The sequence below is a fragment of the Electrona antarctica genome, assembly GCF_951216825.1.
Source record: "Electrona antarctica genome assembly, chromosome: 19".
NCBI lineage: Eukaryota > Metazoa > Chordata > Actinopteri > Myctophiformes > Myctophidae > Electrona > Electrona antarctica.
This window is the reverse complement of record NC_136800.1, coordinates 2963216-2990352: the sequence shown is the minus strand read 5'-3', so window position 1 is coordinate 2990352 and position 27137 is coordinate 2963216. Positions and strand designations below refer to the sequence as shown.

Below are 27137 nucleotides of genomic sequence, written 5' to 3'. Positions count from 1 at the left end.
TCAAGGTTATGATATCCCCAACATATACATTTGTGTTAAAATGTATTCAATGGGTATAATTTACAAGCTAATAAGGGAAGTGTGCTGTAGTAGCACTTACAACTAGCATGGGAATGTATTCCATAAATCCCCCACACAGCATAAATGATAACCTTGTCGTATCAATGGCAACACATTTCACCCAGACTAATATTTCACTAAATGAAAGCAAATGCTTTTGGCGTTTATAGGTATAGTAATTGGATTTGAATTTATATTTCATTGAAAAATAATTGAAGGATAAATGTACAGTATGAAAATAAAAGTTTATCTCTGCTACACCACATAATCAAACAAAAAGAGAAAGCATCGCTTTAACGGCAAATTACAACACCACATCAATATCAATAGTCAACTTTATGTGGAAAGTAATATTGTCAAGAAATAAAAAATGTCATTATGGAAGTGCAAGTGGCATACAGTATTATTATATAAAATGATAAACAAACTCTAAAATCTGTGCAGGAGTCCACCATACATCAATTTGTAATGTATAGAAAAGACATCTTGCCTTGAGGATAGAATTGAAGAATGCCTGCTTTTAATGTTGGATGATCAACCAAATTATATCCACAGAAAGTTTCGTTCGGAAATGTTAAATAACACAATTTGTTTTCTTCATTACTGGAGTCTTTTTGTCGGCTACAAAGTTGTTCGACGTACTTGTGGTGTCCAAGATAAGCACATTAATCCATGTTTTTTCCTTGAAATCATCCATTGCATTTCTCCAGAAGAAGAGGTCTTCCGCCAAAATAGTCCCACTGTCCTTCATAGTATGGATGACCAGACACTGAATACACACATTTCCGTGTTTTTAATTGTTCATTTAGGCCATGATTAAGTGCAATGTCTTACAAGTTTAGTGATAAGATGCCTGTCAAGTGGCATATTTGAGTTTAGATGTATGGGAATTACATGAGATACTGGTGAGAGAGGCCATCCCAGTGCTAGTTGCAGTACCATGATGACTCTCCACAAACATTGGGTCCAGGCAAGCAACTTTGGCAGCAAAAAATGCATGGATACAATGGAGCACGGCAAAGAGGTTCGAAAATTCCAGCTCCTGTAACAGAAAGTCAATATTTGAAGTTGCACAGAAATCACGTTACTCTAGTCTAAATATTGATGAACAAGAAATGGTCACATAGTGATATTTTGTCAGGTGAAAGAAGCGCAGTCTCCGTTGTGTTCTCCCCCATATTAGTATGAATGATTATTGTTTTAGTGTATGTTAGTGTCACAACCTCGTGCCCGTTGTTTGCGTTCGTTTCGCTGCAGTGCACTGTCGTCGTCCCCCCCCCCCAAAAAAAAAACTTAACTTAAAAAAAAACTTACAAAAACACACACACACACACACACACACACACACACACACACACACACACACACACTAAAAAGAAATTACTTAAAAAGAAAAAAAGAAACTTACAAAAAACACACAAAAAATACTTAACTTAAAAAAAGAGAACTTAAAAAAACCCTTAAAAAAGTACGTAATTTATTGTAATTGTTGTTATTGCAATTTACGAGCTGCGCTCGCTTCCCGCGTTTGCGCGTCTTACTTGTTATAATCTAGTAACATTCTGTGTCACAACCTCGCGGCCGTTGTTTGCGTTCGTTTTCCGACGCCGTGTCGGGGGTAATGCCGAGCGAGTGTGTTGATGCTGCTCTGCTGCGCTCTGCCTGGCTGGCCATTGGCCAGAGAGGAGGCAGACGAGGCAGCCAATCAGATCAATATGACTAGGTCGCGCGATGGTCGCTTACATTTCAGGAGCGTTCAAAAGTCTAAATAATCCTGACAAAAAAATCCACCAATCCACTCATATCCTGATGAATTTCATCACTGAAATGTACAGGCTTGTTACCTTTGCTTCGATTGCTTTGGAGTCTTGATTTTGGAACAAAAACTTGATCTTGCTTTTGCCGTCATCGGATGATCCTTTAAGTTGCGAGAACTTGTATCTCCACAGCACAGCCTGTATAGGATACATAACGAGAGAGAGAGAGGTCAAATGGGGACATTTAAAATTGAAGATATTATATTTGCAGTTAATAAGAACACTGTGAATGTCACATTAAACAGAGGTAAAGATACAAGATACTGCATCACTTTTCATAACTGAATCAACATCGAGCTGTATAAGCAGCAGCTGTGCAATATCTTTAGACAACAGTGAGTTCTCATTGGAGCATCTCTCTGCTATACAGTTGGTGACCTAGCTCGTCTTTTATGTGAATATGTATCTGGTACATACCGTACTACATACATCAGTACTGTGCAAGACTTCATTCCCAGTCATGACTGATGGTAGGAATATTACACTGTACAATGCACTGTAAGTGATATTTGAATGTGCCATTGTTGAATAGTTATTCATAATTGAAATGAGTTCAGTCAATTTTCTGATGCATCGCAGAGGTCAGTACAGGGAGAGAATCACAATTCTTCAAATGCCTTCACACGCACGGGCACGCACACACTCACTCACACACTCACACGCACACGCACACGCACGCACGCACCCGCACATACCCACTCACTCACACACTCACGGGCACGCATGCACGCACGCACGCGGACATACCCACTCACTCAGCACACTCGCACGCACACACGCGCACACACACGAGAGAAGAATTGGCTTGGCTTTTCAGAGAGGGATCTCAAAGAGAGCATTATACCCATCCCATTCATATCAATTGCACCCACAAGGACTCCATAACAGTTCAGAGCAGCTGGAGGGATGGTTGTAGTGGAAAGGTTCCGAGGACGCAGCGAAGAGGGAATGGAAGGAGAAGCTATCAATAGCAAACTCCTTGTTTTCCTGGACGGCTTCAGTAGTGACCGATGTCTTTAAATCAGGTGAAAGAACTATCCCATCAGATTGTAGACCCATCAGTGTCCTTCCAACAGCTTTTAAGAAGACATTACTCATACCTACTTTTCTTTTTTTTTTTTTTACATTTTAATGCCCTGGCCTGGATAATCCTACTTAAATAAGAATGGGTGATATGTGTTCTTCATTTCCTTACTAGTTGTACAGTAGGAGTCTCTCACGGGCCGATTTTAGGACACTTTTATACGGTAACAGGTCAACTCGCCCCAACCCCGTTTTTCCTCCCGGAATGTGTGAGTGAGGGGTGGGAGAGGCTGGACGGAAGACGGCCATTGAACTTGAAGGACAACGGACGAGCGCTCATGAGAAACTATACAAAAATAAAAACGTTGGTGAAAACAGAAGCGCAACACGAGGATAAAGGAAACATTTGGTCCAAAATCAAATGTCCAGTTCGCTAATTCACAACAACAGCAACTACTACTACTTTGGGTGTCCCACGATTCGATTCGATTCCGATTCTTGGGGTCACGATTCGATTCAAAATCGATTCAACTCGATTCTCAATCCAAAAACGATTAAAAACAAATTCGAAAGCATTTTTTTCCAGATTCAAAACAATTCTCTATTCAAACACCATGTAGTGAAAACTCCTGTAAATGTAACAAAAAAATTATAATCTAAAAAAATAAAAAAATAAAAACAATTTTTGGAAATTATGAATCGATTTTGAATCGTTCATAACGGGAATCGCGATTCTAATTCGAATCGATCAATTCATCATCATCATACTATAATCATCATACTATCATCATCATCATCATCATCATACTATAATCATCATCATCATCATCATCATCATACTATAATCATACTATAATTCTGACAATGTCTGAATGGAATGTGTGTGTGTCTGTCAGAAACACCGCCGTATCTCCTCACTGCCTGCACCAATCACTCCCACTTTTCACACAGGCATTGACCATAATAATATGGAGGTCTTCACGAAGCCCTTATTTCGATTGTACACATTCATGATTAATAATGAATTTATTTGTGAATTAAAAATGCGAAAACGCGAAGTACCCCCTGCGGCCACAAGGGGGGGGCTAGTGAATATAATTCATGAAAAGGCTACTACAGTGATAGCCTTTCCATAGGAGTAGATTTTTAGATTTGTACAAAAAGAATACAAACAGTCAATAGCATATTACAAGTTATGAATCTTAAGAACCTAAGGCAACTATTGTAAAGGTTGTTTTGCTGTAGACACTACATAAGGCAGTGTGTTGAATCTGCATACAGGGCTCTCGCCTTGCCCCTAGCCCCTCCCACCCTTGCCCCTAGCCCCTCCCACCGCTCACTGGGGACATTTCCGGGAGGAAAAACGGGCAAGCATGGGGTGAGTTGTCCAGTATTCCTTTTATACAGTGTACCGTATATACAATATTAATTATCTCGCCCATTATGTCCAGATTTTAGCATCCAAATGTATGCTGATGATACCGTGTGCCAAACTGACTGAAATGAGCATGGTGTTGGAGTGGCTAGTTAAATCATGAGTGACCCTTTAGATAAAAGCGCTATATAAATGCACCATATTTACCACATAAAAAGCCATGGGGTTATCATCACTAATACTATCTTGAAAATAATAATAATTGGCCTGGGCCGTGGCTCAGCGGTCCAGGCACCTTGGCCGGTAGCTCAAGTCTGGCAGTGTGCCGCGGGTTCGACTCCCCATCCCGACGGCCCTTACTGCATGTCACTCCCCAATCTCTCTCCCCCATTTCCTGTCAGCCTACTGTCTGTCCCTCTATAAAAAAATATAAAAGCCGCAAAAAAAAAAGAAAATAATAATTTACTGTTGTTAGCTTCTTATTTTTTTCTTTGGAGCATGCCTGATGTTTATAATCTCATAATCTTCATCATCTCGCACCCATTGCTCTTAGAGGATGCCTAATATCCTGACATTTGCAGTACATCTAGTAACTGGCTAGTGGGCACCACAGTTTAGAAAAACAGTCTTTAACCCATTGAGACCTGGAACGCATCCATGTCACGTTAGCGTTTAACCACATTAACCATTAACCCATTTTGGGCGGGAACCCCTTTTGGTGTTTTAAACATTATGTTATAATTTAGCTATTGAAAAATAGCAGATCTACAAGCTCATAGCGCGCCACCGAGTGGCGCGCTATGAACTTGTAGGTCTGCTATTTTTGAAAAATCGTTAAAATGTGCCTCAAATCTTTCCGAAAATTGTCATGATTTAGAAAACATTTGTTTTTAAATTTCGACGTCAGGCCTGAATGGGTTAAAGTCAATCTGCTTTCTTTCTTTCTTTCTTTCTTTCTTTCTTTCTTTCTTTCTTTCTTTCGGCACTCTGGAACCCCAGGAGGCTTTGCAACTATCTCAGTAGCTTCATTGAATGTTTGGCTGGAACAAGAGGCCATGTTGAATGAATAAATGAAGAGAATTCCTGAGTCTTTTTTAACTTTTACTGAAGTCTCTTGCTATAGAGCAATCCAGCACCAGATCAAAAGAAGATTTTCTTGTGGGTGAGCACTGAGCACATTTTGTTCTTGAACTTTGTTTAAGAACTGCCTCAAGCTTTGGCCAAAGTCAGCGCAAACGGGTGACCATCAAAGATTGCGGTCTTGTTGTTTTTGCGACAGACCCGCAAGTTGCTGGGTTGCGACATGCCCGCAAGGGGCCTAGAGCCTGTAAACGGCTACTGTCAATATACTCTAAGTGGCCGTTTCTATTCAGTCAACGATAAGGTTGAGATGTGATAATGTATTTGGCGATTGGTGCATTGCAATGGATGTTGATACACATAAGCGCAACCACTGACAGAAAAAAAGAATCCAAATTGTGGTTTTTATATAACATGTTTGAGCATTCCCTGGCCAGTATCTAGACAGCAGAAGGGAAGCTTGTGTTATACAGTATATTATTGTGTTATCGTTGCTGTCGGGAGGAAACCTCATAACTCCATTTTTGAGGTTTTTGACACCCTTTACGTCTGTGTGTTGTTTCGAAAATGGAAAGTAGTAAAAAGTGCTTTGGACAAAACCTCTTAACTCCATTGCAGACAGTTAAGAGGTTTTCTTAATTTCCTGAAAAATGTACATTTTTAATTTCCTGAAAACTGAACATTTTGGAGTTGAGGTTTGAGAGATATTATGTTGTATAAGAAATCCGTGACTATACTGTACATTTGTCATTTAGTTTGTCTGTGTTTGCTGTAAATTAAAGGATTAGATCATTCCGTTTGTTTTGGTTTCCAGGCAGTGGCGTGATAATCAAGAGGTTCACCCTAACGACTATTAAATATGTTGCAATATACAGTACCACGCATTTCCTGCATTTATTCAGGTCGTGATCCCAGCTAGTCTTAATCTATAAGAAAAGATAAACAAAGATGTTCGCTTGTTTATGTGTGTGTGTGTGTCGTCTCCCCCCCAGTCAGGGAGGGCGGTGTTGCAGCTCACATAGGTGCGCTCGTTTTTGTTTTCCCAAGGTGTATAAAATACCCCCCAAAAATAGCCAAAACAGCATGACATAATGTCCTTCTTGTTTACATAGTATTTGTCAGAGTGATTCTTTTGTCTCACACCTTTTATGTACTGTTTTATGTAATGCTTGTTTTTGTCTACCTGCCAAGGGACAATAAATGGTAATGAACTCTGGTGCAATTACTTTTGATTGTGCTCTGTCCCATATAATAATACTAATAATAAACAATACAACAAACAAGTTAAAGCTACTGTAGGTTGTCAATTGTCTTATAATTCAAATCTACGTGTTTTTTTGTTTGTTTTTTACTTGCCAATCAAAACTATTAAGTAATCCCACCATATGTAATATTTGGTGATTGGCCTCGACGCATGCACGCACACACACACACACACACACACACACACACACACACACACACACACACACACACACACACACACACACACACACACACACACACACACACACACACACACACACACACACACACACACACACACACACACACACACACACACACACACACACACACACACACACACACACACACACACCTATTGCAGGACTTGGGCCTACAAAGGAGAAAACAATACAGTAGACAGCCATCGGCTGTGTCCTGTTAATTCCCATAATGGGTGGCAGTCTTTTGCATGGCTCTCCCTCAGACTTGGGTCAAGGCCAAAACGAACTGCAGAAAGGAGGGAGAGTTTGGAAGCCAGAGGGGACGACCAGCAGCCATCATAACAAATGCACTCAGACTACAAAACGCTGCAGAATAAGTTAGCACCTAAAGAGATGCTCAGTCATCAGCACTAGTCTTATGAAAAAAGGAGTAGGATATGCACATCCCCGCAGTTTCTTTTTTTGAGTGGTGCAACCACTCCAAGGAACAGCAATGTCCGTGTTCAAGTTTGTGACTATGTGTGTGACCAGTACCAATGAGTACCAGTAGGGGCGCTGTCGTGCCAAAAACTGAGAGAGGGAGATAGTGCTGCACTGTTGCCTGCTAATGAGAGAGAGAGAGAGAGAGAGAGAGAGAGAGAGAGGGGGGGGGGTGTAAGGAGGGGAGTTGCACCACTCGGTTCACACGGGTGTGATTTTTTTAGACAGTGCTGGACCCAAAAATGATCAAATGAAGAAGAAAGGCAAGAAAGGCACACATTGCTGGTTGCTCTCCCGTCTTTTCTTCGCTTTTTTGAGCCACTCCAACAACCAACTATGTCCGTCCGTCCCCGACTCCTAAGGTATATAATATATATGTCTGTCTAAATGAGTACGGCAATAGTGTTGGTTGACCACCAAGTGTCACTGTTGAGAAGCCTAGCACGCAGGCACGCACGCACGCACGCACGCACGTTTGTGCTGGTGAAAATCGGATTTATTAAACCGACTTAACTGAGGGAAATATCAATGGAAATGACACCCATTTAGCCTTTAATTAACTTTTAATAAAAAACACATTTGGTTGACACAAGTATGAGCCTCGTGTTACTGATTATGTGGAATTTTACATTATTTTAATCCATTAAATCTTTGCTGCGTAATGGGGTGATGAGGGGATGAAACTGAACGAGGGAATCGCGCACAATGCACCTTGGCACAAATTATTACTTATTTGCATTGAAAAAAAGCACAACTTATTTTCACCCTTTGTCAGCCTTCTGATTGGTCCCTGACTGACTAACCAGCTAACCTCGCCTCACCAGGCTTTCCACCACCTCGGAGGAAAGCCTGGTCTCTGTTTCAAAAGTCCGTATGATCCGTAGCCTGTAGCTTTTATTGAGAAAAATCGGTTTGAGAAAAAAGGAAGTTGCCGCCCCGTTGTTCCTGCCTGTCGACTACAAAACAATACTACAACATGACGTAACGATATCATCCGCTCCCGACAGGATCATATACTCTAAATGAAATGGTGCCCAGGCTACTAACCAGCAGGCTCTTTCTGCCTTGTTTCGCCTTGTTTATGTTGAATTTGCTAAAACATCATTTTTGGAAAAAACTAAAAACAAACATATGCAGAGTCACCGTCAAAACATGTTATTTCAATGGTAGTGGATGGAGAGAGAGGATTTTTGTCCAACCACGAAACTGCAACCAATGGGTGCGAAGAGGAGCACAACCACGGGGCGGGACTTGACAAAGGAGCACAAGGAATGTATCTAATTTCTCCTTTCAGTGTCAATGGCAAATATTGAGACGTGTGGCGACAAAAGCTGGAGGGGCTAGCGCCCCTCAAAAATCACACCCATGTGAAGTGAGGGGCGCTCTCATCATCGTACATCATCTCATTCCGGCCAATCACAACGTTTGACAATGTTTGTGTCATTGTCAATGGCATTTAATGTATGTGTTGGGACAACATTGGAGGGGCTTTTGTCCCCGCAAATAATTAATCAATTTTGGGCGGGAACCCCTTTTGGTGTTTTAAACATTATGTTATAATTTAGCTATTGAAAAATAACAGATCTACAAGCTCATAGCGCGCCACCGAGTGGCGCGCTACGAGCTTGTAGGTCTGCTATTTTTGAAAAATCGTTAAAATGTGGCGCAAATCATTGAATATATATTTCAGAGCGAACATTTTTAACTAAAATATTTGCTTCTGGCGGGGTCCCTGGAACTACATATTTTGAGATGGGGGGTCCGTGGCCCAATAGAGATAATTCTGGGGGTCCTTGACATGAAAAAGGTTGAGCACCACTGACATATAGACACATGGGTTTTACAGAAAAAGGTTAGGATTTAGAAGCCTTTTTTTTAATCGACCTCAGTCCAAAATGGGTTAAAGAAAAGACGGGTGAGCCCCCTTCCGCATGTGTGTGGACATTGCCTTTTACCAGGGCACCCCCCCCCCACCACCACCACCTCCCTCCCAATCCCATGCACTCACCTTTGAGGCGGCATCGAAGCAAACGAATCCCATGCTGAAGTCGATGGTGAGTCCCATAAGGTGACTCTCCATAATGCAGGCGTACGTTTTACACTGTGGAGCAGAACAAGACATTATATGGGGTGCATGCTTAGTTTAGACTAGTCATTGGTTAGACATGGGTTAAAGGAGAATTCCATGCTAGAAGGCTTTCTTACCTTTCTTTGTAGTCGTTACGTCCCCACCAAAGAGGTCCAGGTGTTTTTTTGTGCAAAAGCTCCTTATTGGCTATTTCCCCTACCATAAGCCCTCAATGAATTGCATTGAATGGGAATTGAATGGGGCTATGGGGTGTTGTGCTAATTCGCTTATTTCCATCGCTCAAAATTATTATTTTTTTGTATATATCCTCTCTTCATAATGTAAATAATATCCCAAGCGGCACACTTTACTACTTATTTCGATGGAAATAAGCGAATTAGCACAACACCCCATAGCCCCATTCAATTCCCATTCAATTCAATGCAATTCATTTAGGGCTTATGGTAGGGGAAATAGCCAATAAGGAGATTTTGCACAAAATAACACCTGGACCTCTTTGGTGGGGACGTAACAACTACAAAGAAAGGTAAGAAAGCCTTTTAGTATGGAATTCTCCTTTAAGGTTAGGTTTAGGTGTGCTGCCCCGCGGGAGGTTAGGTTTAGGTGTGCTGCCCCGCGGGAGGTTAGGTTTAGGTGTGCTGCCCCGCGGGAGGTTAGGTTTAGGGTGAGGGTTTGAGATAGGTTGTAGTTCGTCCCCATTTCACTACACTATTAAAGCATGTCACAGGACCATAAATCTGAAACAGGGTCTCACTAGTAGTAGTCAGTGGTGGAAAGTAACTAAGTACTTTTACTTAAGTACTGCACTTAAGTACAATTTTGAGGTATTTCCAATTTCCAGTACTTTTACTTCTACTCCACTACATCTCAGAGGCAAAATATTGAAATTTTACTCCACTACAATTATTTGAAAACTTTAGTTACTAGTTACTTTGGAGATTTTAATTTTGAAACAAAACATACATTAACCCTATACATTTCGGCCATTTGAAAGTAGCAGATCTACAAGCTCACAATGCGTCGCAACGCAACACGACGCATTGTGAGCTTGTAGATCTGCTATTTTCAATAGATTTTGTACACATTTTGAACTTGTGAAATGGGACATTCTGCAATATGATTACTTTTACTCAAGTACATTTTCAATTCCGTACTTTTACTTGTAACAAAGTAGTTCTAAATTGCAGTATTGGTACTTTTACTTAAGTAAAACAACAGTACTTTTTCCACCACCAGGTAGTAGTTTACGGTACACATGCTGACCTGTATCCGCTCTACCTCCAGGAATGTGGCCATCTGAAAAGCCTTCTCCCAAATCAGCAGCTCACAGTCCAGCTCCACGCTGAAGAACAGGTCCTCCCCGGCCTCCGTCTGGATGCTGAAGCAATGCTTCCTCTTGTCCAGAAGGTCATTGTCCTGAAATATAACGCCGAAACAGGGACGTGCAAGAGAGAGTGTTAGAGAGAGGCAGGGGGCTGGAATCTCGTAAGAGGGCGCTTTTGAACAAAACAAAATAGCGAAAATAGCAGATCTACAAGCTCACAACGCGTCGCAGCGCGACACGTTGTGAGCTTGTAGATCAGCTATTTTCGTGGGCGCAACCCAGCACTCTTTATCTACTGGAGATGCGGTGTGTAACGACATGGATTTCGAAACAAATTTGTTCCAACGCAAAATGGCGCGTTCCAAGTTCAGGAGACATCGGGGGGAAAAGCTATTCACCTGAATGCTGCCTTCCAGTATGGCATGGAAAGGAGTGGCATCATTTGCATTTCTTCCACCCGAGTAAATGCTGCATTCGTGGTCTGGAGAGGGCAGTTTTTTTTTTTACAGACGGGTAAAAGGGCAGGGGCTGAAGCCCCCTTTGTTGTCTATGGCCTCACTCAGACCTTTACTGCATTGCTGTATGCTTGTGGATGAATGTTGTGTAGTGTCATGGCCGCCCCAATGCATTTCCAATGGAAGTCACATGGTTTGTAGTCCACATTTTGGACTACAAGCTGTTGTATGGCTTTCGGCTGTGTTTCGTCTACAAATGTTGTGTCAAACCATGTGACTCCCATTGGAAATGCATTGGGGCGGCCATGACACTACACAACATTCATCCAACAAGCATACAGCAATGCAGTAAAGGTCTGAGTGAGGCCTATGTGTGCACGTCCCTGACCATCATGCACAGACAGTGCACAGTGACTCGGTGATAACAAAAAGGTGGCCGTGATAATGATGTGTTTGAAGAGCATATGGAACCTAAAGTCTGCAGGTTATGATCCTCAACACGCTCTGTTCATTTTGTTTTGCCACGTGAACCTTAGCATACCTATTCTGGGAGCGAACATTCTGCCAAAATAGTGTTTTCTTCTTGTACAGCTTGTACGGTATAGGTTGGCTATTTTCGGTGAAGAGCTTCGATGTAGCAGGAAATACTGTAACAGTGGACCTAGCATAGACCCCCGGGGGTTTATGGTTTAAGTGGTTCAAGTAAAGGTAGCACAGAAAATGCTGCACCAAACAATGTTTCGCCAGCGAAACAGAAGTACTAGAAAAGGTGCTCCTCGGAGCACAGGTCTCCGCCAGGTCAGGTAGGCTATTGTGGGCAAGACATATTTGGAATGCAGTCATTATAGAGGTGAGTGGAATGTGTAGAAGTTGAGGGGTTAATGTTGATGAAAGTATTGCACTCATGATTTTGTTTTTGATGAATTGAACATGGTGGACCCTATTGGAAACAAGTGTAATGCTTAATTGGGTCGTCCACTCACAGTTAACAGCCTTTGTATTGAGTTTGTGCTTGAAATGTACTGTAATTCTGCAAACTGTTAATACATTTTTCAATCAATCAATCAATTTGAGGCATTTTGTTCAAAGCGAACCCACTCCTGAAAACTTTGGACGCATGTCTTAGCCAACCAGGATGGAATATGAAAGGTCGGACAGATCTGTCTTGATCACATGACTAGTAGTATAATATGTTTGGACAACATCTGTAAGAGTAATATTAAAAAAAGAAATGTTTTGCACAAATCGGCCTCCTGGTGGTGCTATAACAGGCCGCTCTGAAAAAATATTGTCTTGGCCACACCTTCGGCCTGGCAGAGACAATAACATGAAAGGCATGCTAGCTACACTAATGCCAAAATGTATGTAATAAAATCACACCCGTGTGAAATGAGGGGCACTCTTGTACATCAATTTATGTTAGCGGACATTTGACATTGCTACATAAGGTACATAAGGTGGTCCCTTATTGGCCAAGCGCTCCCCATGTGATTGGTTAACCGATTTGCTCGTTTTTTGACGTAATTTGTCCGTTCATTGTCAATGGCAAATCATCAAAACGTGTGGGGACAAAAGCTGTTTATAGAAGGGGCTATAGCGCCCCTTAACCCATTCAGGCCTGACGTCGAAATTTAAAAAAAAAACGTTTTCTAAATCATGACAATTTTCGGAAAGATTTGAGGCACATTTTAACGATTTTTCAAAAATAGCAGACCTACAAGTTCATAGCGCGCCACTCGGTGGCGCGCTATGAGCTTGTAGATCTGCTATTTTTCAATAGCTAAATTATAACATAATGTTTAAAACACCAAAAGGGGTTCCCGCCCAAAATGGGTTAATGGTTAATGTGGTTAAACGCTAACGTGACATGGATGTGTTCCAGGTCTCAATGGATTAAGTCCGACGTCATTTTGTAGTCCTACAAAAGTCCGGGTAGTCCGGGTAGTCCGGGTCCAAGTGGCACCAGCTCCCGTCCGCTTCTCATTGTAAATAGAATATCTAAACACGTGAATCTTTTTACAATAACTTTATTTTTCAGAAAGGAAGCCATTGAGTGTTAAAATGGATCTTAATGCTTCCAACTCGAGTAGAATTATTAATGTGCTTCCAACTCGAGTAGAATTATTAATGTTCTGTACAAGTGTCCATGACAAGAAAATGTATGATGTGGAGACAATAAAGACTATTATTATCATTATTATTGAAGGTGGTAACAGTCCATTTGCTCAGTAAAATATTCCGGGGGCATATTTAGAATGTGTGCAGGGTTGAGTATGTTGAATCTAGTTTGCCTCATTTAATGAGGATTTAGTTGACACAATGAAATAAAATGGCGATAGTATTCCGTGTGGGGCGGACGACCTGTCACAGCCAGATTTTGGGAGACCAATAGCTTTGTTGTTTTGTGAGGAAAGCGGTAAAATGAGGCTTTCGTGGTTGTTTTCGTCTCAGATTTAGTCCGACGGAGGGACACAGTATAACTCTATGGGGACACAAAAGCAACACAAAAGTAAGACCCGGAGGTATCTCTGGAGGGGGCGGCGCTTACGTCACGGCTAAAATACTGAATAGGCTGTGGTAATCACGCCTGACAGCGTGTTGCGGGTTCCGATCTCGACCTTTGCTGCGTGTCTTCTTCCCCAATTTGATGAATTGAACATGGTGGACCCTCTTGTAAACAAGTGTAATGCTTAATTGGGTCGTCCACTCACAGTTAACAGCCTTTGTATTGAGTTTGTGCTTGAAATGTACTGTAATTCTGCAAACTGTTAATACATATTTCAATCAATCAATCAATCAATCAATCCCCATCTCTCTCCCCCTTTCCTGTCAAACTACTGTAAATCTATCAATAAAGGCTAAAAGGGCCAAAAAATATATAAGAGCCTATCAGCGTCTGTCAATCACAGGGCCCCGAGCGCAGACGCTGACTGACTCTTAACCCATTCTGACCTGAGATCAGATTCTATAAATGCCTTCTACATCCTGACAGTTTTCTGAAAAAGCAATGTTTCTATGTCAGTCGTTCTTCGATTTTTCAAAAAATAGCAGACCTACAAGTTCATAGCGCGCCACTCGGTGGCGCGCTATGAGCTTGTAGATCTGCTATTTTTCAATAGCTAAAGCATAACATAATGCTAACACCAAAAAGGGGTTCCCAGCCCAGAATGGGTTAATGTAATGATGATGATAATGTGAATCCAAGCGACTGAGATGGTTTATCGGCCCGGTGCATTTTGCACCACACCGTTAAACCTCACCGTGGTTGGACTGCAAAAGAGAATGCATCAAAAAAAAATATTCTAATTAACTAATTCGCGAGTGCAGGTTCATTCTTTCACCTCAAAAAAGCACATCCAGACACTTTTCACAGCGTGTGAAATATTAAAACGTTATGGCTCGAGCCTTTACCTTCAGGACCTTGGACATGATCTCATACACAGTGAAACTCTTCTCCGCTCTGGTCCAGTCCCATGTCGTCACCTGAAAACATGTCACATTATTTAATTGGATTTGATTTAATATATTCAATGAATATTTTAACTGAATAGCTATGCCGTGGCGCTTTTAAAGAAACGGAACGGATGAGAGCCGCCCCCGGAACTAATACTTTTGAGCCATTGTATTTCCCTCTCCAGGTTGCTCATTTAAAAACCAACCTATTTAAAATGAGTTACAGCTCAGTGGCTTGGTTTAACATGGTCTTAACTGCTATCATTTATATTCATATTATGTTCATTTACACGCAACAATTTATTTTGACAGACATGAAAATGTATAGCACAACATGCATCTATTCTAATCTATACAAAGCAACATATTTCCCTATATTCTCCTTCTCTCCTTCTCCAGCACATTTAAGTGGTGCTTGCAGCTTTTACACATTAATCAATTATGCATCTATATAAAGCCAAACACTTCCCTATTCTCCTCTTTTAGCCTCCGGCACGTTGAAAGGGTGCTTGCGCAACTTTACTTATTAATCAATCATTTCCCATCTCTTAACTCAGTAAAAATCAATAGCTTATCTCTCTTGTCACAATCACTTCCATGGCTCACAAAATGTAAACACAGAGTTGATGATCACCATCAATCAAGGCGATTGGATCAATGCGGCACAATTGGTTTTGTTTTCGAGTCATATCCATTTTCCAGCAGGGAAATGTTTTGGTTACGGGACACGGCTGCTTCTGGTGGAAGCCATTGGACATAGCCTGTATCCAGGGCCGGATCTACCATAGGGCACTTTGGGCACGTGCCCAGGGGCCCTTGGCCACCAGGGGCCCCTTTTTTTTTTTTTTCCAGCTCCACATAAAATTTCCCTGAAATAAATGGTGTCTGGGGGGGGTAGGCGACCGGAAATAGGCTAATATAACGGCATAAAACTACCCCAAAACGGCTCCAAAACCGCAAAAATTGTGCGCGCGCGTGAAGGGGGGGCCCTTCGAGCTTCAGTGCCCAGGGGCCCTCAGAGGTGTTAATCCGGCCCTGCCTGTATCTTGTTCTGTTCAACTAGACACGGCTGCTTCTGGTGGAAGCCATTGGACATAGCCTGTATCTTGCGCCACCCCTTAACCCTTATCCCTGAACTTATTTGCCATTTTTTTACTATTTAAAAAAAACCTTTTAAAATAGTTCAAATTGCTGATCTACAAGCTCACAACGTGTAAATGTAGATTGGCTAGTTAAACTATTTGAACCCATTTTGGGGGCGGGAACCCCTTTTGATGTTAGCATTATGTTATGCTTTGGCTATTGAAAAATAGCAGATCTACAAGCTCATAGCGCGCCACCGAGTGGCGCGCTACGAGCTTGTAGGTCTGCTATTTTAGAAAAATCGAAGAACCACTGACATAGAAACATAGCTTTTTCAGAAAACTGTCATTTTCAAACAGACATTTTTTTAGAATCTGATCTCAGGTCAAAATGGGTTCAAATGATTTTCAAAATAGTGAAAGATGGCAAATAAGTTTAGGGATATTAAGGGATAAGGGTGGCACAAAGATGGAGCCCTATATAAGCTCAATTCAAATGAACACCAAGACTTGTATTGTATTGAAAAGACAAACGGATGACAAACAGAAACCAAGATACCTCCACCCACAAACAAACAAACAACGTACAGGAGGCGCTGAGAACTTGAAGAGAGCGGAACCCCTCAAGGCGAGGAACTTTGGTGTGTACATTCGATCCTGAACAGAGTCCTGTTCCTTCTCGTCTGACCAGCCCATGTAGATAATCTGTCAGATGATTAAATGAAGTGCATTTTTTTTTTTTTTAAAGATGAGAGATCGATATAGAAACAGAGAGAGAGAGAGAGAGAGAGAGAGAGAGAGAGAGAGAAAGGTGCACGAGTAGTATATGGTACAATGTAGAAAGGGAGTTGTAGGATATACATTAAAGGGAGGTATGAGTCTGTTATAGAGGCTATAAAAGGATTGTAGGCTTCAAGGGTGTACTTATCACATTCGGGGCGATTGCAGAACCAGTGGAATGTTTGGCAGTATTGCCATGTGGGAGATTTTGATGGATGCCAAATCCATTGAGTGAAAGATTCAGGGCGAGCATCCTCTTGTGATGCAATTTAATTGCAGAGATGATAAGTCAATCATGTGATTTTGTACTTTGTCAAATGGGAAGCGTGCGACTGTTGAATTAATTATTATGGAAAACACCAAATTCACAATCTGTATGCAGGCACTTTGAGCTGCTTATTTTCTCCATCGATGGATTGGATTTTCATGATGCAAACATTCTGCCTCTTTTGCAACCGTTGCAAAAGATTCGACGCCGTTCTTTTCTTTGACCAACGTGGTTAGTGACATTCCGTTTCATTCGGAAGGAAATATTCCAGTGATGACTGTCAAAGTTTTCTTTAACCCATACTGAACGGGAACCCCTTTTTGGTGTTTTAAGCATTATGTTGTGCTTTAGCTGTTGAAAAATAGCAGATCTACAAGCTTGTAGGTCTGCTATTTTTGAAAAATCATGATAATGTGGCGCAAATCTTTGAATATATATTCTTTCAGAGTGAACTTTTTAACTCAAATCTTTGCTTCTGGGGGGGTCCCTGGAACAACATATTTTCAGATGGGGGTCGGCGGCCAAATACATATAATTATTGGGGTTCTTGATATGAAATATTGAGCACCACCGATATAGAAACATAGGTATTTCAGAAAACTGTCAGGATTTAGAAGCCATTTTTTAAGAATTGTCCTCAGGTATAAATGGGTTAAAGACAGCATAGGTACAAATGTATCTAAATGCCCCATATTGACCATATGCAGCCCGCGTCCGTCTTGCCAACAAGGTGGTAACTAGGTGCAACTTCCCATAGACCAGGGGTGGGCAACTTTGATGATGCAGAGGGCCACTATATTTCCACACTCACTCCCTAGGGCCATATATTACTGTCGTAGCAAAAATAGCCGATCTACAAGCTCAAAACGCGTCGCGCTGCGACGCGTTTTGAGCTTGTAGATCGGCTATTTTTGCTATATTCGAATTGAAATCTTTTATTTTTTTCTATTTTTGAATTGGAATCCTGAAAATTAACATTTTGATGTAATTTCAAATGCCTTTAATTATACGTGTGTTGAAGCATTGAGCTACTAATTTAGACTGAAGTAATTAAAGCGGGTCATGTTTGCATGTTGTGGAATTGTAAACAGCTGAAACCAATATTATATCAGTATTCTGACATTAACCTGAGGGCCACATTAAGTGAAGGTGGGGGCCGCATGTGGCCCCCGGGCCGCCAGTTGCCCACCCCTGCCATAGACGGCCCATTCATCCAAACAGAAAAGTCCCGTCTAAACAACGTCAAACTCACCAACATTGCAGCGGTATAGAAAGCTTGAATTATCCTCTTTCGATCTGCAAAGTGTTTGTGTCATAAACATCCACCGCAGACATGTTATGACCTGTCAAGAAATTCCTTGCAGATTATTTTTCTACGTTTCTTCTCCGTGTGGAGGAATGGGCTGACAAATGGGAAACTGCACCTTGTTACCACCTTGCTGGCAATATGGATGCAGTCTGCATTAAAGGGCATTCACTTCTAGTCCTTTTTACTAGTTGACTGGTTGCCTAGTTTACTAGTTGACTAGTTGTTTAACCACCTATTCACATTGGTGACTATAACTATAATCTACCTGATCTTGAGGCCTACAAAATCGGGGGGGAAATATATATATATATATATATATATATTTTAAATATATATATATTTTATATATATATTTTTTTTTTTCTTATCAACTAGTCAACTAGTACCAGCAAGGTCGACTAGTGGATTTACTAGTAAACTAGTCGACTAGTTGCTTAATGCCCTAGTCTGCATATGGTCAATAGAAAGCAGTACAAACCTTTTCACAGAGCTAATTTAGAACAAGGCAGGTTCAGCTGATTGACTTACCTGCTGATTCACTGGGAAATTTCTGTTAATCTTCTTTACCTGTTAGGAAAAAATAAAACAATTATATAGGAAAATCACACCCGTGTGAAGTGAGTGGTGCAACTCCGTGTGGGGGTCCCCGGAAGTTCCAGACCCCCAGGAACGCGGCCAGGGTGCCGGCCCGGTTCCGGCGAGCTGCCCCAAGTCCGAAACGGTAGAGAAACGACAGAGTTACCATGTGGGGGTCTCCGGGGAGTCCCCGTGGGGGGTCCCCGGAACATCCAGACCCCCAGGAACGCGCCCAGGGGGCCGGGCCGATTCCGGAGAGCCGCCCCACGTCTAAAACGGTTGAGAAATGACAGAGTTACCGTGTGGGGGTCCCTCTACTGTACCCTCTACTGTATTGTACTGTACTGTACTGGCACACCCAAAATCATCATATATACAGTTAATATGTGCGTGTTAGGTTGCACACAGGTGGTGAAACCATGCTATTTTCGTGCTCATACCCAGCCAGCCAGGCACCCAGCCAGGCAGCCAGCCACACACATAGCTCTGTAAGGGAGTGGTTGCACCACTCAAAAATACGTATCTTCTACCTCTACCTAGAAGTATCAGAGAGCTGTTACTGGAACAATCTAGAGCAGGGGATCCCAACCTTTTCCATGCCAAGAACCCCCAAATAGCCATAGCCTCTGGCCATGGCTCCACTATAAGCCTATCTCACAGAATTTCCCCGCCCCCTTTTTACACCCCCTTTCGGGACTAGTGGTGATAGCGTGACGTCACTCCATAGACACTACATGTTAACAGACGTTATTTAAGAAGTTTACAACTTTTGTTTTCTCAAGGTAAGGTTTGTTCTATCTGTTCGAGCTGATTTACCATCTTGTTTGCTTCATAATAATATTGGTCTGTCACATTTTTACATTAGGAAATGTACTTAGATTCTCCAGAGAAAAAAACGTGTAAATGCTAATGTTAAATGACACCACTATTTACCGGAAGTGGGGGTGGAAAGCGGGCTGTGAGATAGGCCTATTGCGAAATGGCACAAAAAAAATACTACTACTTACTAAGGCCTAACTCACACCTAAGACACACGCAAGACACACTTGTGTCCTGTGTCTTCTGTGTGTCATGGCCGCCTCCATGCATTTTAGCTATTTTTGAACATGTTTGAAAGATGAAGACAACAATGACATGCCAAAATAATAGGCAAAGCAGGTTGAAAGTGGTTAAACTTCCGATTTCACCTTGTTTGTTTTTAGTCTCGATCAGTCGTTACGAGTTGGAATAAAAGATGGATATACCAAACAAACTATTCCAAGTGACAAAAAGAAAATCAACCAGGTGCTCGATGGAGATGCAAAACAAATAATGTAAAGTATAGGCTGGTGCTTCAAGGATCAGTGGGTCTGGAATACAAGGCAAAAATGTAAAAAATGAGGAGAGTGTACAATACATGTAGGATAAAAATAGATGTACTTTATTTATAAAAGTTAAAAGATGTTTCGACTCCAACAGAGTCTTCATCAGACATCTATTTTTATCCACCCTCTCCTCATTTTTAACTTTTTGAGTGCTTGTCTTTAGTAAACTATTCCAAGTACTTGAAAGACGTGTCGGATTCATACCCGCCGCATTAATTTTTATTGGGCAGGCCATGAAATGATGATGCCCTTGATCCAGTGTTGTTTTTGTCTAAAACTAAGACGAAAAATGTTCGTCGGCTACCTTTTTCCACTGACGAAAGCTAAATGGAAACTAAATGAAAAACTAAGCTACGATGACAAAAACTAAGACTAAATATACTGACAATTTCGTCAACAAATAAAAACTAGACTAAAATGTTAGTGGACAAGAGATCCAGTATAAGTCGTTTTACAATTAGTATTGAAAATAGACGATCTACAAGCCCACAACACGCCGCGCTGCAACGCGTTGTGGGCTTGTAGATCGTCTATTTTCAGCAAGTGAAAAAAAACAGTCATTACGACGGCATCAAGGCCCGCCAAAATACATTTTGTTCGACTAAATCAACTGTTATGATATTTAGTCGACTAAAACCAGACTAACACTAAACCATTCCAGGTGACTAAAATGTGACTAAAACTAAATGAAAACTATTCAAGAGACTATGACTAAAACTAAAATCAAAATGTGCTGCCAAAAACAGCACTGCCTTGATCCCAGGGAATTTTCCGGTTTGTGGTTTCCTGCCCTGATGACTACAAACCAGTGAGTGGACTACAACATGACGGAGGTTACCATCCGCTCCCGACTAGGGCATTCACTTCTAGTCATTTTTACTAGTTGACTAGTTGCCTAGTTTACTAGTCGACTAGTTGTTCAACTACCTAATATGTAAAAAAAAATGTATATATATATATTTGTTTTTGTAAATAAACATTTGTACATTTAAAAACTGTGTACATTGGTGACTATAACTATAATCTACCTGATCTTGAGGCCTACAATATCGTGAAAATAATTTTAAAAAAACTAGTCGACTAGTCGCTTAATGCCCTACTCACGACCGGAACCCGAAAATGGTATGCGTCCCAGCAGTCTAGATCTAAAGAACCAAAATACATCGCATGGATGCACCTGGGACGTATCCTCAGGGATGTATCCCAAAGTCATCAGGGTTTCGGGTCTCACATCACACCTCAGGTGGTGCAGTGGTGTAATGGTGTTTGGTTTGTTTGGTACCACAGCGTTTTAATGACGCCGCACACGCGCGCACGTGCACGCCTACACGCACAGAGCAGCCGACAGCTGACGGTGAGTCCACTCATGACGAGACCAGGCAGGCAAAATATCTAATTAATGAACTTAAAATTGATTCATATTATAGTTTACTGGTGTATAAATAGTAGTAGGAAACTTTTAGGGACTTTTATAAATCTTCTCAAGGAATGCCTTGAATTAAAAGGTGTACGCCATAATGCAAAGAAAAAACGATGTCAACACACTGCACCTGTGGACCTGTGCGTTGCACCAGACTAGTCCCAGCACCAGCCACTTCTAGAGTCTAGAATATATCCTACTGGCATTTGTCCCATTAGAACACACATTCAGGCCAAACTTTCCTCCAAGGACAAACAAATGATGACACAAATATTTGTGGGTCCTCCACATGCATCAGAGGGACACTGTTATGGCTACTTTAATTCAATGTATGCAAATTGAAAAAAACAGGGATAGATTCATAGTCATGAGGCACTGAGAGAGATCAGAGCAGTGAAGCTTTAAATTAACCCATTCTGGGCGGGAACCCGTTTTGGTGTTTTAAGCATTATGTCGTACTTTAGCTGTTGAAAAATAGCAGACCTACAAGCTTGTAGCGCAGCACTCGGTGCCGCGCTACAAGCTTGTAGGTCTGCTATTTTTTTTTAATCGCAAGGTGGTGCAATTCTTTAAATATAATGCTTTCACAGCGAACGTTTTTAACTCATATCTTTGATTCTGGGGGGGTCCCTGGAACACATTTTCAGACGGGGTTCCGCAGCCAAATACAGATCATTCTGGGGGTCATCGACATGAAAAAGCACCACTGATATAGAAACATAGGGTTTTTCAGAAAACTGTAAGGATTTAGAAGACATTTGTAGAATCGTCCTCAGGTCAAAATATGTTAAAACATTCGGTTCAGATCCCAGCAGGTATCAGGCATTCCTAATTCCACAGCACGCTATCAATAACTCACTCTCAAGGAACAAGAACGTCGAGTTTAGACCCTCCAAATTGGCTCTGGTCTTCCAATGGAGGCAAGAACGACTGGCAAGTCCCCATTTTGAGCCCAGGGAGGAAACCACTACAGTATATACAGTATGTTCTTTTTTTTGCTAGCTGGGAACTAAATAAGCCTGACTACTGTCTGTTGTTGAGTGCGTGTTCCTTCAACTGCATATTATTGTGACCAGTCACATTATTGTGTGGTCTACCAGTGTTACTGTAGCACTCGTTTGTTCTGCTGTCAAAATCATACACGGTAACACTTACACATCCATTCAAAATAAATCGCAGTATCTACTGTACTGTACGTACACCCATATTACACTATTCTGGTGCAAACACTTTGCGGAAATAGCAGATCCGCAAGCTCACAACGCATCGCAAATATGTGACACGTTGTGAGTTAAGCGATTTGGTGCAGGGGTTCAACAAAAGGAGCAGACCTATCACGTAGGACGTAGCCCTGGGTGACTCTGGTCAACTAAGTTGTTTAACCCATTTAGGCCTGACGTCGAAATTAAAAAAATGTCTCGTCTAAATCCTCCAGTTTCTGAAGTACCCATGTATCAGTGGTGCTCAATATTTCATATCAAGGACCCCAAAAATTACCCCCATCTGACAATATGTTGTTCCAGGGACCCCTCAGAAGCAAAGATTTGAGTTAAAAACGTATATTATATATATATATATATTCCACATTTTCATGATTTTTCAAAAATAGCAGATCTACAAGCTCATAGCGCGCCACCGAGTGGCGCGCTATGAGCTTGTAGATCTGCTATTTTTCAATAGCTAAATTATAACATAATGTTCAAAACACCAAAAAGGGGTTCCCGCCCAAAATGCGTTAAGTGGAACAGAAATCTGTATGTCCTTCAGCTTATTGTGATGGCTCAGACTTTTAACTCTTAGCCTGCCGCCATTAATTAATCCCTCGATTGCGTATTGCCATGGTTTAATCACGCGTGACACTTACTTTGAAGAGCCAAATATCCGTATCGCATTTTACTATGAAACCATTCCGTGTGTGTTGACGAAGCTGTGTGCTCGTTCTCTCGGTCGGTGGTGGAAAAAGTGGACCGCGAGTATCACAGCGCCTGCTACAGGCCGTTGAAAACGCTTGTCTGGGACAAAGCGTCCTCTGCAATGTCGCTTCTGTGAGATAAAGCCGTCTGAAACCAGAGCCGGCAATGTAAGTGGATGCGCGCGCATTTTCAAAATGGCCGCGCCCATTGTGTCAGAAGCATAACAAAGCTAACAGACGGTAGATTTCGATACGATCGTATTAAAACATGCATTAATGAATACATCGCTGTTAAAACGGCTTTTCCGTTTGTGGCAGGCTACAAGATTCTACGTTTTAAAATTCCTATGTTCCTGGCGGGTAAACGATTAATAAAAGGCTGAGGCCAGAAATGCCCTTTCAATCATTCAAGCCATTCTGACAATGAGTAATCTGTGTTATGCTCAGTATGACCCCTCAGTTAATGCACTCCAAATTAGCCAGGGCTCCATTATCCCCCAGAGACGCTCGCATACAGCTCTCTCATATAGAGCCAGCTCAAACACCACATCATAATTACCACCCTCTGAGGCTTTTAATTGTTGGACATTTATGTTGACTAGCATGCCAACACAGGTGGCTGCAGAGCTTTTGTGTTTCCCCCGGGAGTGTGTCTAAAAAAGAGCCAGCAAGCATTGGCTATCTCAACTCCATTAATGTACCCATCATTGGCAGAAATGCATGATACAGGACAATACACCTAAATGTTTATTTTTGAAAGGTAATCAAATGCTACAGGCAACATGTTTACTAAACAATCTGCATACATGTGGCCTAGCTTGGCTGTTGAGTTTCACCTACTTAATTTGGCAACGTGAAAGCACTACATTTCCCAAACTCCTGTGAAGGTCAGAAATGTGTTCACGGCCTGGGCCATGGCTCAATGGTCCAGGCACCTTGGCTGGTAATCCAGTCTGGCAGTGTGCCGCGGGTTCGACTCCCGATCCCGACGGCCTTTACTGCATGTCTTCCCCCCCATCTCTCTCCCCATTTCCTGTCAGCCTACTGTCTGTCCCTCCATAAAAAAATATATAAAATAAAGGTGAAAGCCACAAAAAACATTTAAAAAAAAAGAAATGTGTTCACAAAGAGGCTTGGAATATAGAATTGCTATCTCAAGAGTTATTTTACTGTGCGTTTTACCCCTTGGCATCATTATTATATAATACAGTGTAATGAATTATAGATAATACATGCGCATGCTTTTACCTTGAGGGAGTAAATGTAGTGTGGTAGTGCTAACACTGTTAATGTTGCCCCAGGGCATTAGAAGAGCATATATATGCACTCATCTCATTGTGTGAATTGACATAATTATACGTCTACTTACCATGTGACATTTGTAATATTATTGTTTATGTGAATAATGTGGACATTGTCATCATCAACATTGACGTCCAAATAGCACGTTTGTACCTCATTAACTAGCTCTGGTCCATAGCTCTAATGCGTTGCATTTAGAGCTATGTTACTCTCGACTTCCGGGGCTCGCATGAATGCAGACCAGCCTCTCGTCTTTAGCGTAAATAAAAAGAACGTTTTTGCTACTCACCAAAACAAAGGCGGGTTGTGTCATTAGAAAGCCTACTTTCCTTAGTGGAGCACTCTGAGCCCCCCCCCCCCCCCCCCCTTTTGGCCAAACGTAACTTTTTGGCCAAAAATACTTTTAGTTACTCCACTGCGCTTTCTACCGATATTGCCCAGAGAATTGCCTCATAGAGAATATTTTTCCTCCGGTGAAAAGAAATCCCTTTCTGGCTAAAAAGTACCGTTTATACGTGTGGTGGGGGGCTCAGAGTGCTTCCACTAAGGAAAGTAGGCTTTCTAATGACACAACCCGCCTTTGTTTTGGTGAGTAGGTGAAACGTTATTTTTATTTACGCTAAAGACGAGAGGCTGGTCTGCATTAATGCGAGCCCCGGAAGTCGAGAGTAACATAGCTCTAAATGAAACGCATTAGAGCTATATGGACCAGAGCTACTCATTAACTATACACATGTAGCAATAGAGGCTAACATATTTGCTAGAATCTTTCAGATGTTTGTCAAATACTTATACTTACATTGTGCTTAGTGAGGTTGGATATGTTTCTGGATATTGCTTGGAGCCAGTCTAAGCAGTCTTCGGCTGTGTGGCATTGAATGACACCACTGCAAACCCCATCAACAGCTATCACTTGAAAAGCATTTTTCCTGAACACAAAAAAATTGGGGCAAATAAACGGAGACAGAGAAATGTGATTAGAGGCTCGTTTATACTTCGTTGTGCGACCGCATCACTCAACAAACATATTGATTTTCTTTTGAGAATCACTTATTTAATCAAGCCACACACGGCCGCGAAACTATAAATTAGGCTGAAGGATAGCACCACTCCATAACAACACAATTATTGTACTTTTGTGTCTAATAGAAATAGCAAGGCTATGCTTTATATTATCCCAAACTGTAATGTCATTTATTTTGATGACTTAATCAGGACTGTAGCTGCAGAACTCTTTTGAACAGCTTCCAAACATATTATTGGCAAAGGCAGCAAAGAGCACCGAAGTCTGACGTCAATATCGGCAGAGGGTTCATGTACTTTTTATTTGCATTTGTAATTCCCAAAGGGGGATTTTAGATCGCCTCGTATAAGAACTGTGATTGAAAAATAAACAAAATCATCCCGGCCTTTTCACTCATATGGATATGAAGAATCAACTGACTGTGAGAAAACGCTAATGTTACTGCTGCTGAATTAGTTACATTTTCACTAGAAACGGACTGTATAAAAAAATTACGATACAGAGAGACCACCTTTTTGGACCACTATGCTTATATGAGATGATTTATTTTTTTATTATACATTTTTGTCCCACGATTTTGTAACCCATTTTTCACCCCTGTGTCAATTATCTAATGTGATCCTGGGCTCTACACACCCTCCGCCAACCTAGTCCCCATATATGGGGGACATGGGGAGAGCAACGGACTTGAACTCATGCTTCCTTCATGCCTGATCTGTCCAAGTTGCTCCTTTGCACCTGACAGGGGGGAGTTTCCCTGGTTGGACGTAGCGCGTGGAAGGAACACATTATTCCAACCAGTTCCTTTCCTCTCCATCAGGCGCCCCGGCTGGCCAGGGGGAGGCAGTTTAGAGACCAGGATTACTGCATTTTTTTGTGAGGGTACCTGCCCTAGGGCAGTGGTTCTCAACGTTTTTGGCCGGGGACCCCCGGAAATGCTTTGGCAATGTCTCGGGCTGCCTGAGCCACTTTTCTGACAAAATATGAGGTCCCCTTTGTACCGCGTACGCAGAGGCGTATCTATAATAAGGCGAGGACAAACGTCCGCCCGTCCAAATCCATTTTCTGCCTGGCCAAAATCCATACACTGAGGACAAAAACAAGACCTGAGAACTATTAGTGGACAGCGGATAGAGCGCGACCCTCAATCACCCATTCGAATGCAAATGCATGCCTTTCAGCCTCTCTTTGAAAACCTTTAGTGCTACCGATTGTGCGTGGGGGGAGACGACAATTAACACATCTTGCCTGCCCAAAATGTAATTCTTGCCTGCCCAAAATGTAATTCCTGGAAACGCCACTGCGCCAGTGCGCGTACACTCACCTGCACACGTCGGAGCCCGGCACGTGCTGTGACAGGCGCGAGTGGAGCAAAGGAATGAGCCGCAGGTCCATCCATCTTTTCTCCCAGCGCAGCCCTGGGGACGTGGGCCAGGAGGAGCACGAGAGGGTATCCTGGAGAAGACAACACAAACGCTGTGACCTAGGGCTGCACC

The 27137-nt window shown here is 41.9% G+C and overlaps 1 protein-coding gene across 5 annotated transcripts in view; it reads right to left on the bottom strand.

The window, feature by feature from the left end:
* Nucleotides 1–286: 286 nt before the first annotated feature.
* sntg1 (syntrophin, gamma 1) overlaps nt 287–27137 on the bottom strand; it is a 96011-nt gene continuing 69160 nt past the window's right edge. For all 5 annotated transcript variants that reach the window (XM_079530151.1, XM_079530149.1, XM_079530153.1 and 2 more), the window contains exons 11-19: nt 26966–27096; nt 25417–25546; nt 18572–18610; nt 16275–16391; nt 14563–14634; nt 10636–10788; nt 9292–9384; nt 1905–2015; nt 287–1102 (exon numbers count right to left, since the gene is read on the bottom strand). In XM_079530151.1, coding sequence (XP_079386277.1) covers nt 917–1102; nt 1905–2015; nt 9292–9384; nt 10636–10788; nt 14563–14634; nt 16275–16391; nt 18572–18610; nt 25417–25546; nt 26966–27096 — 1032 coding nt within the window. In that variant the 3' untranslated portion in view covers nt 287–916. The remainder of the gene's footprint in view (nt 1103–1904; nt 2016–9291; nt 9385–10635; nt 10789–14562; nt 14635–16274; nt 16392–18571; nt 18611–25416; nt 25547–26965; nt 27097–27137) is intronic.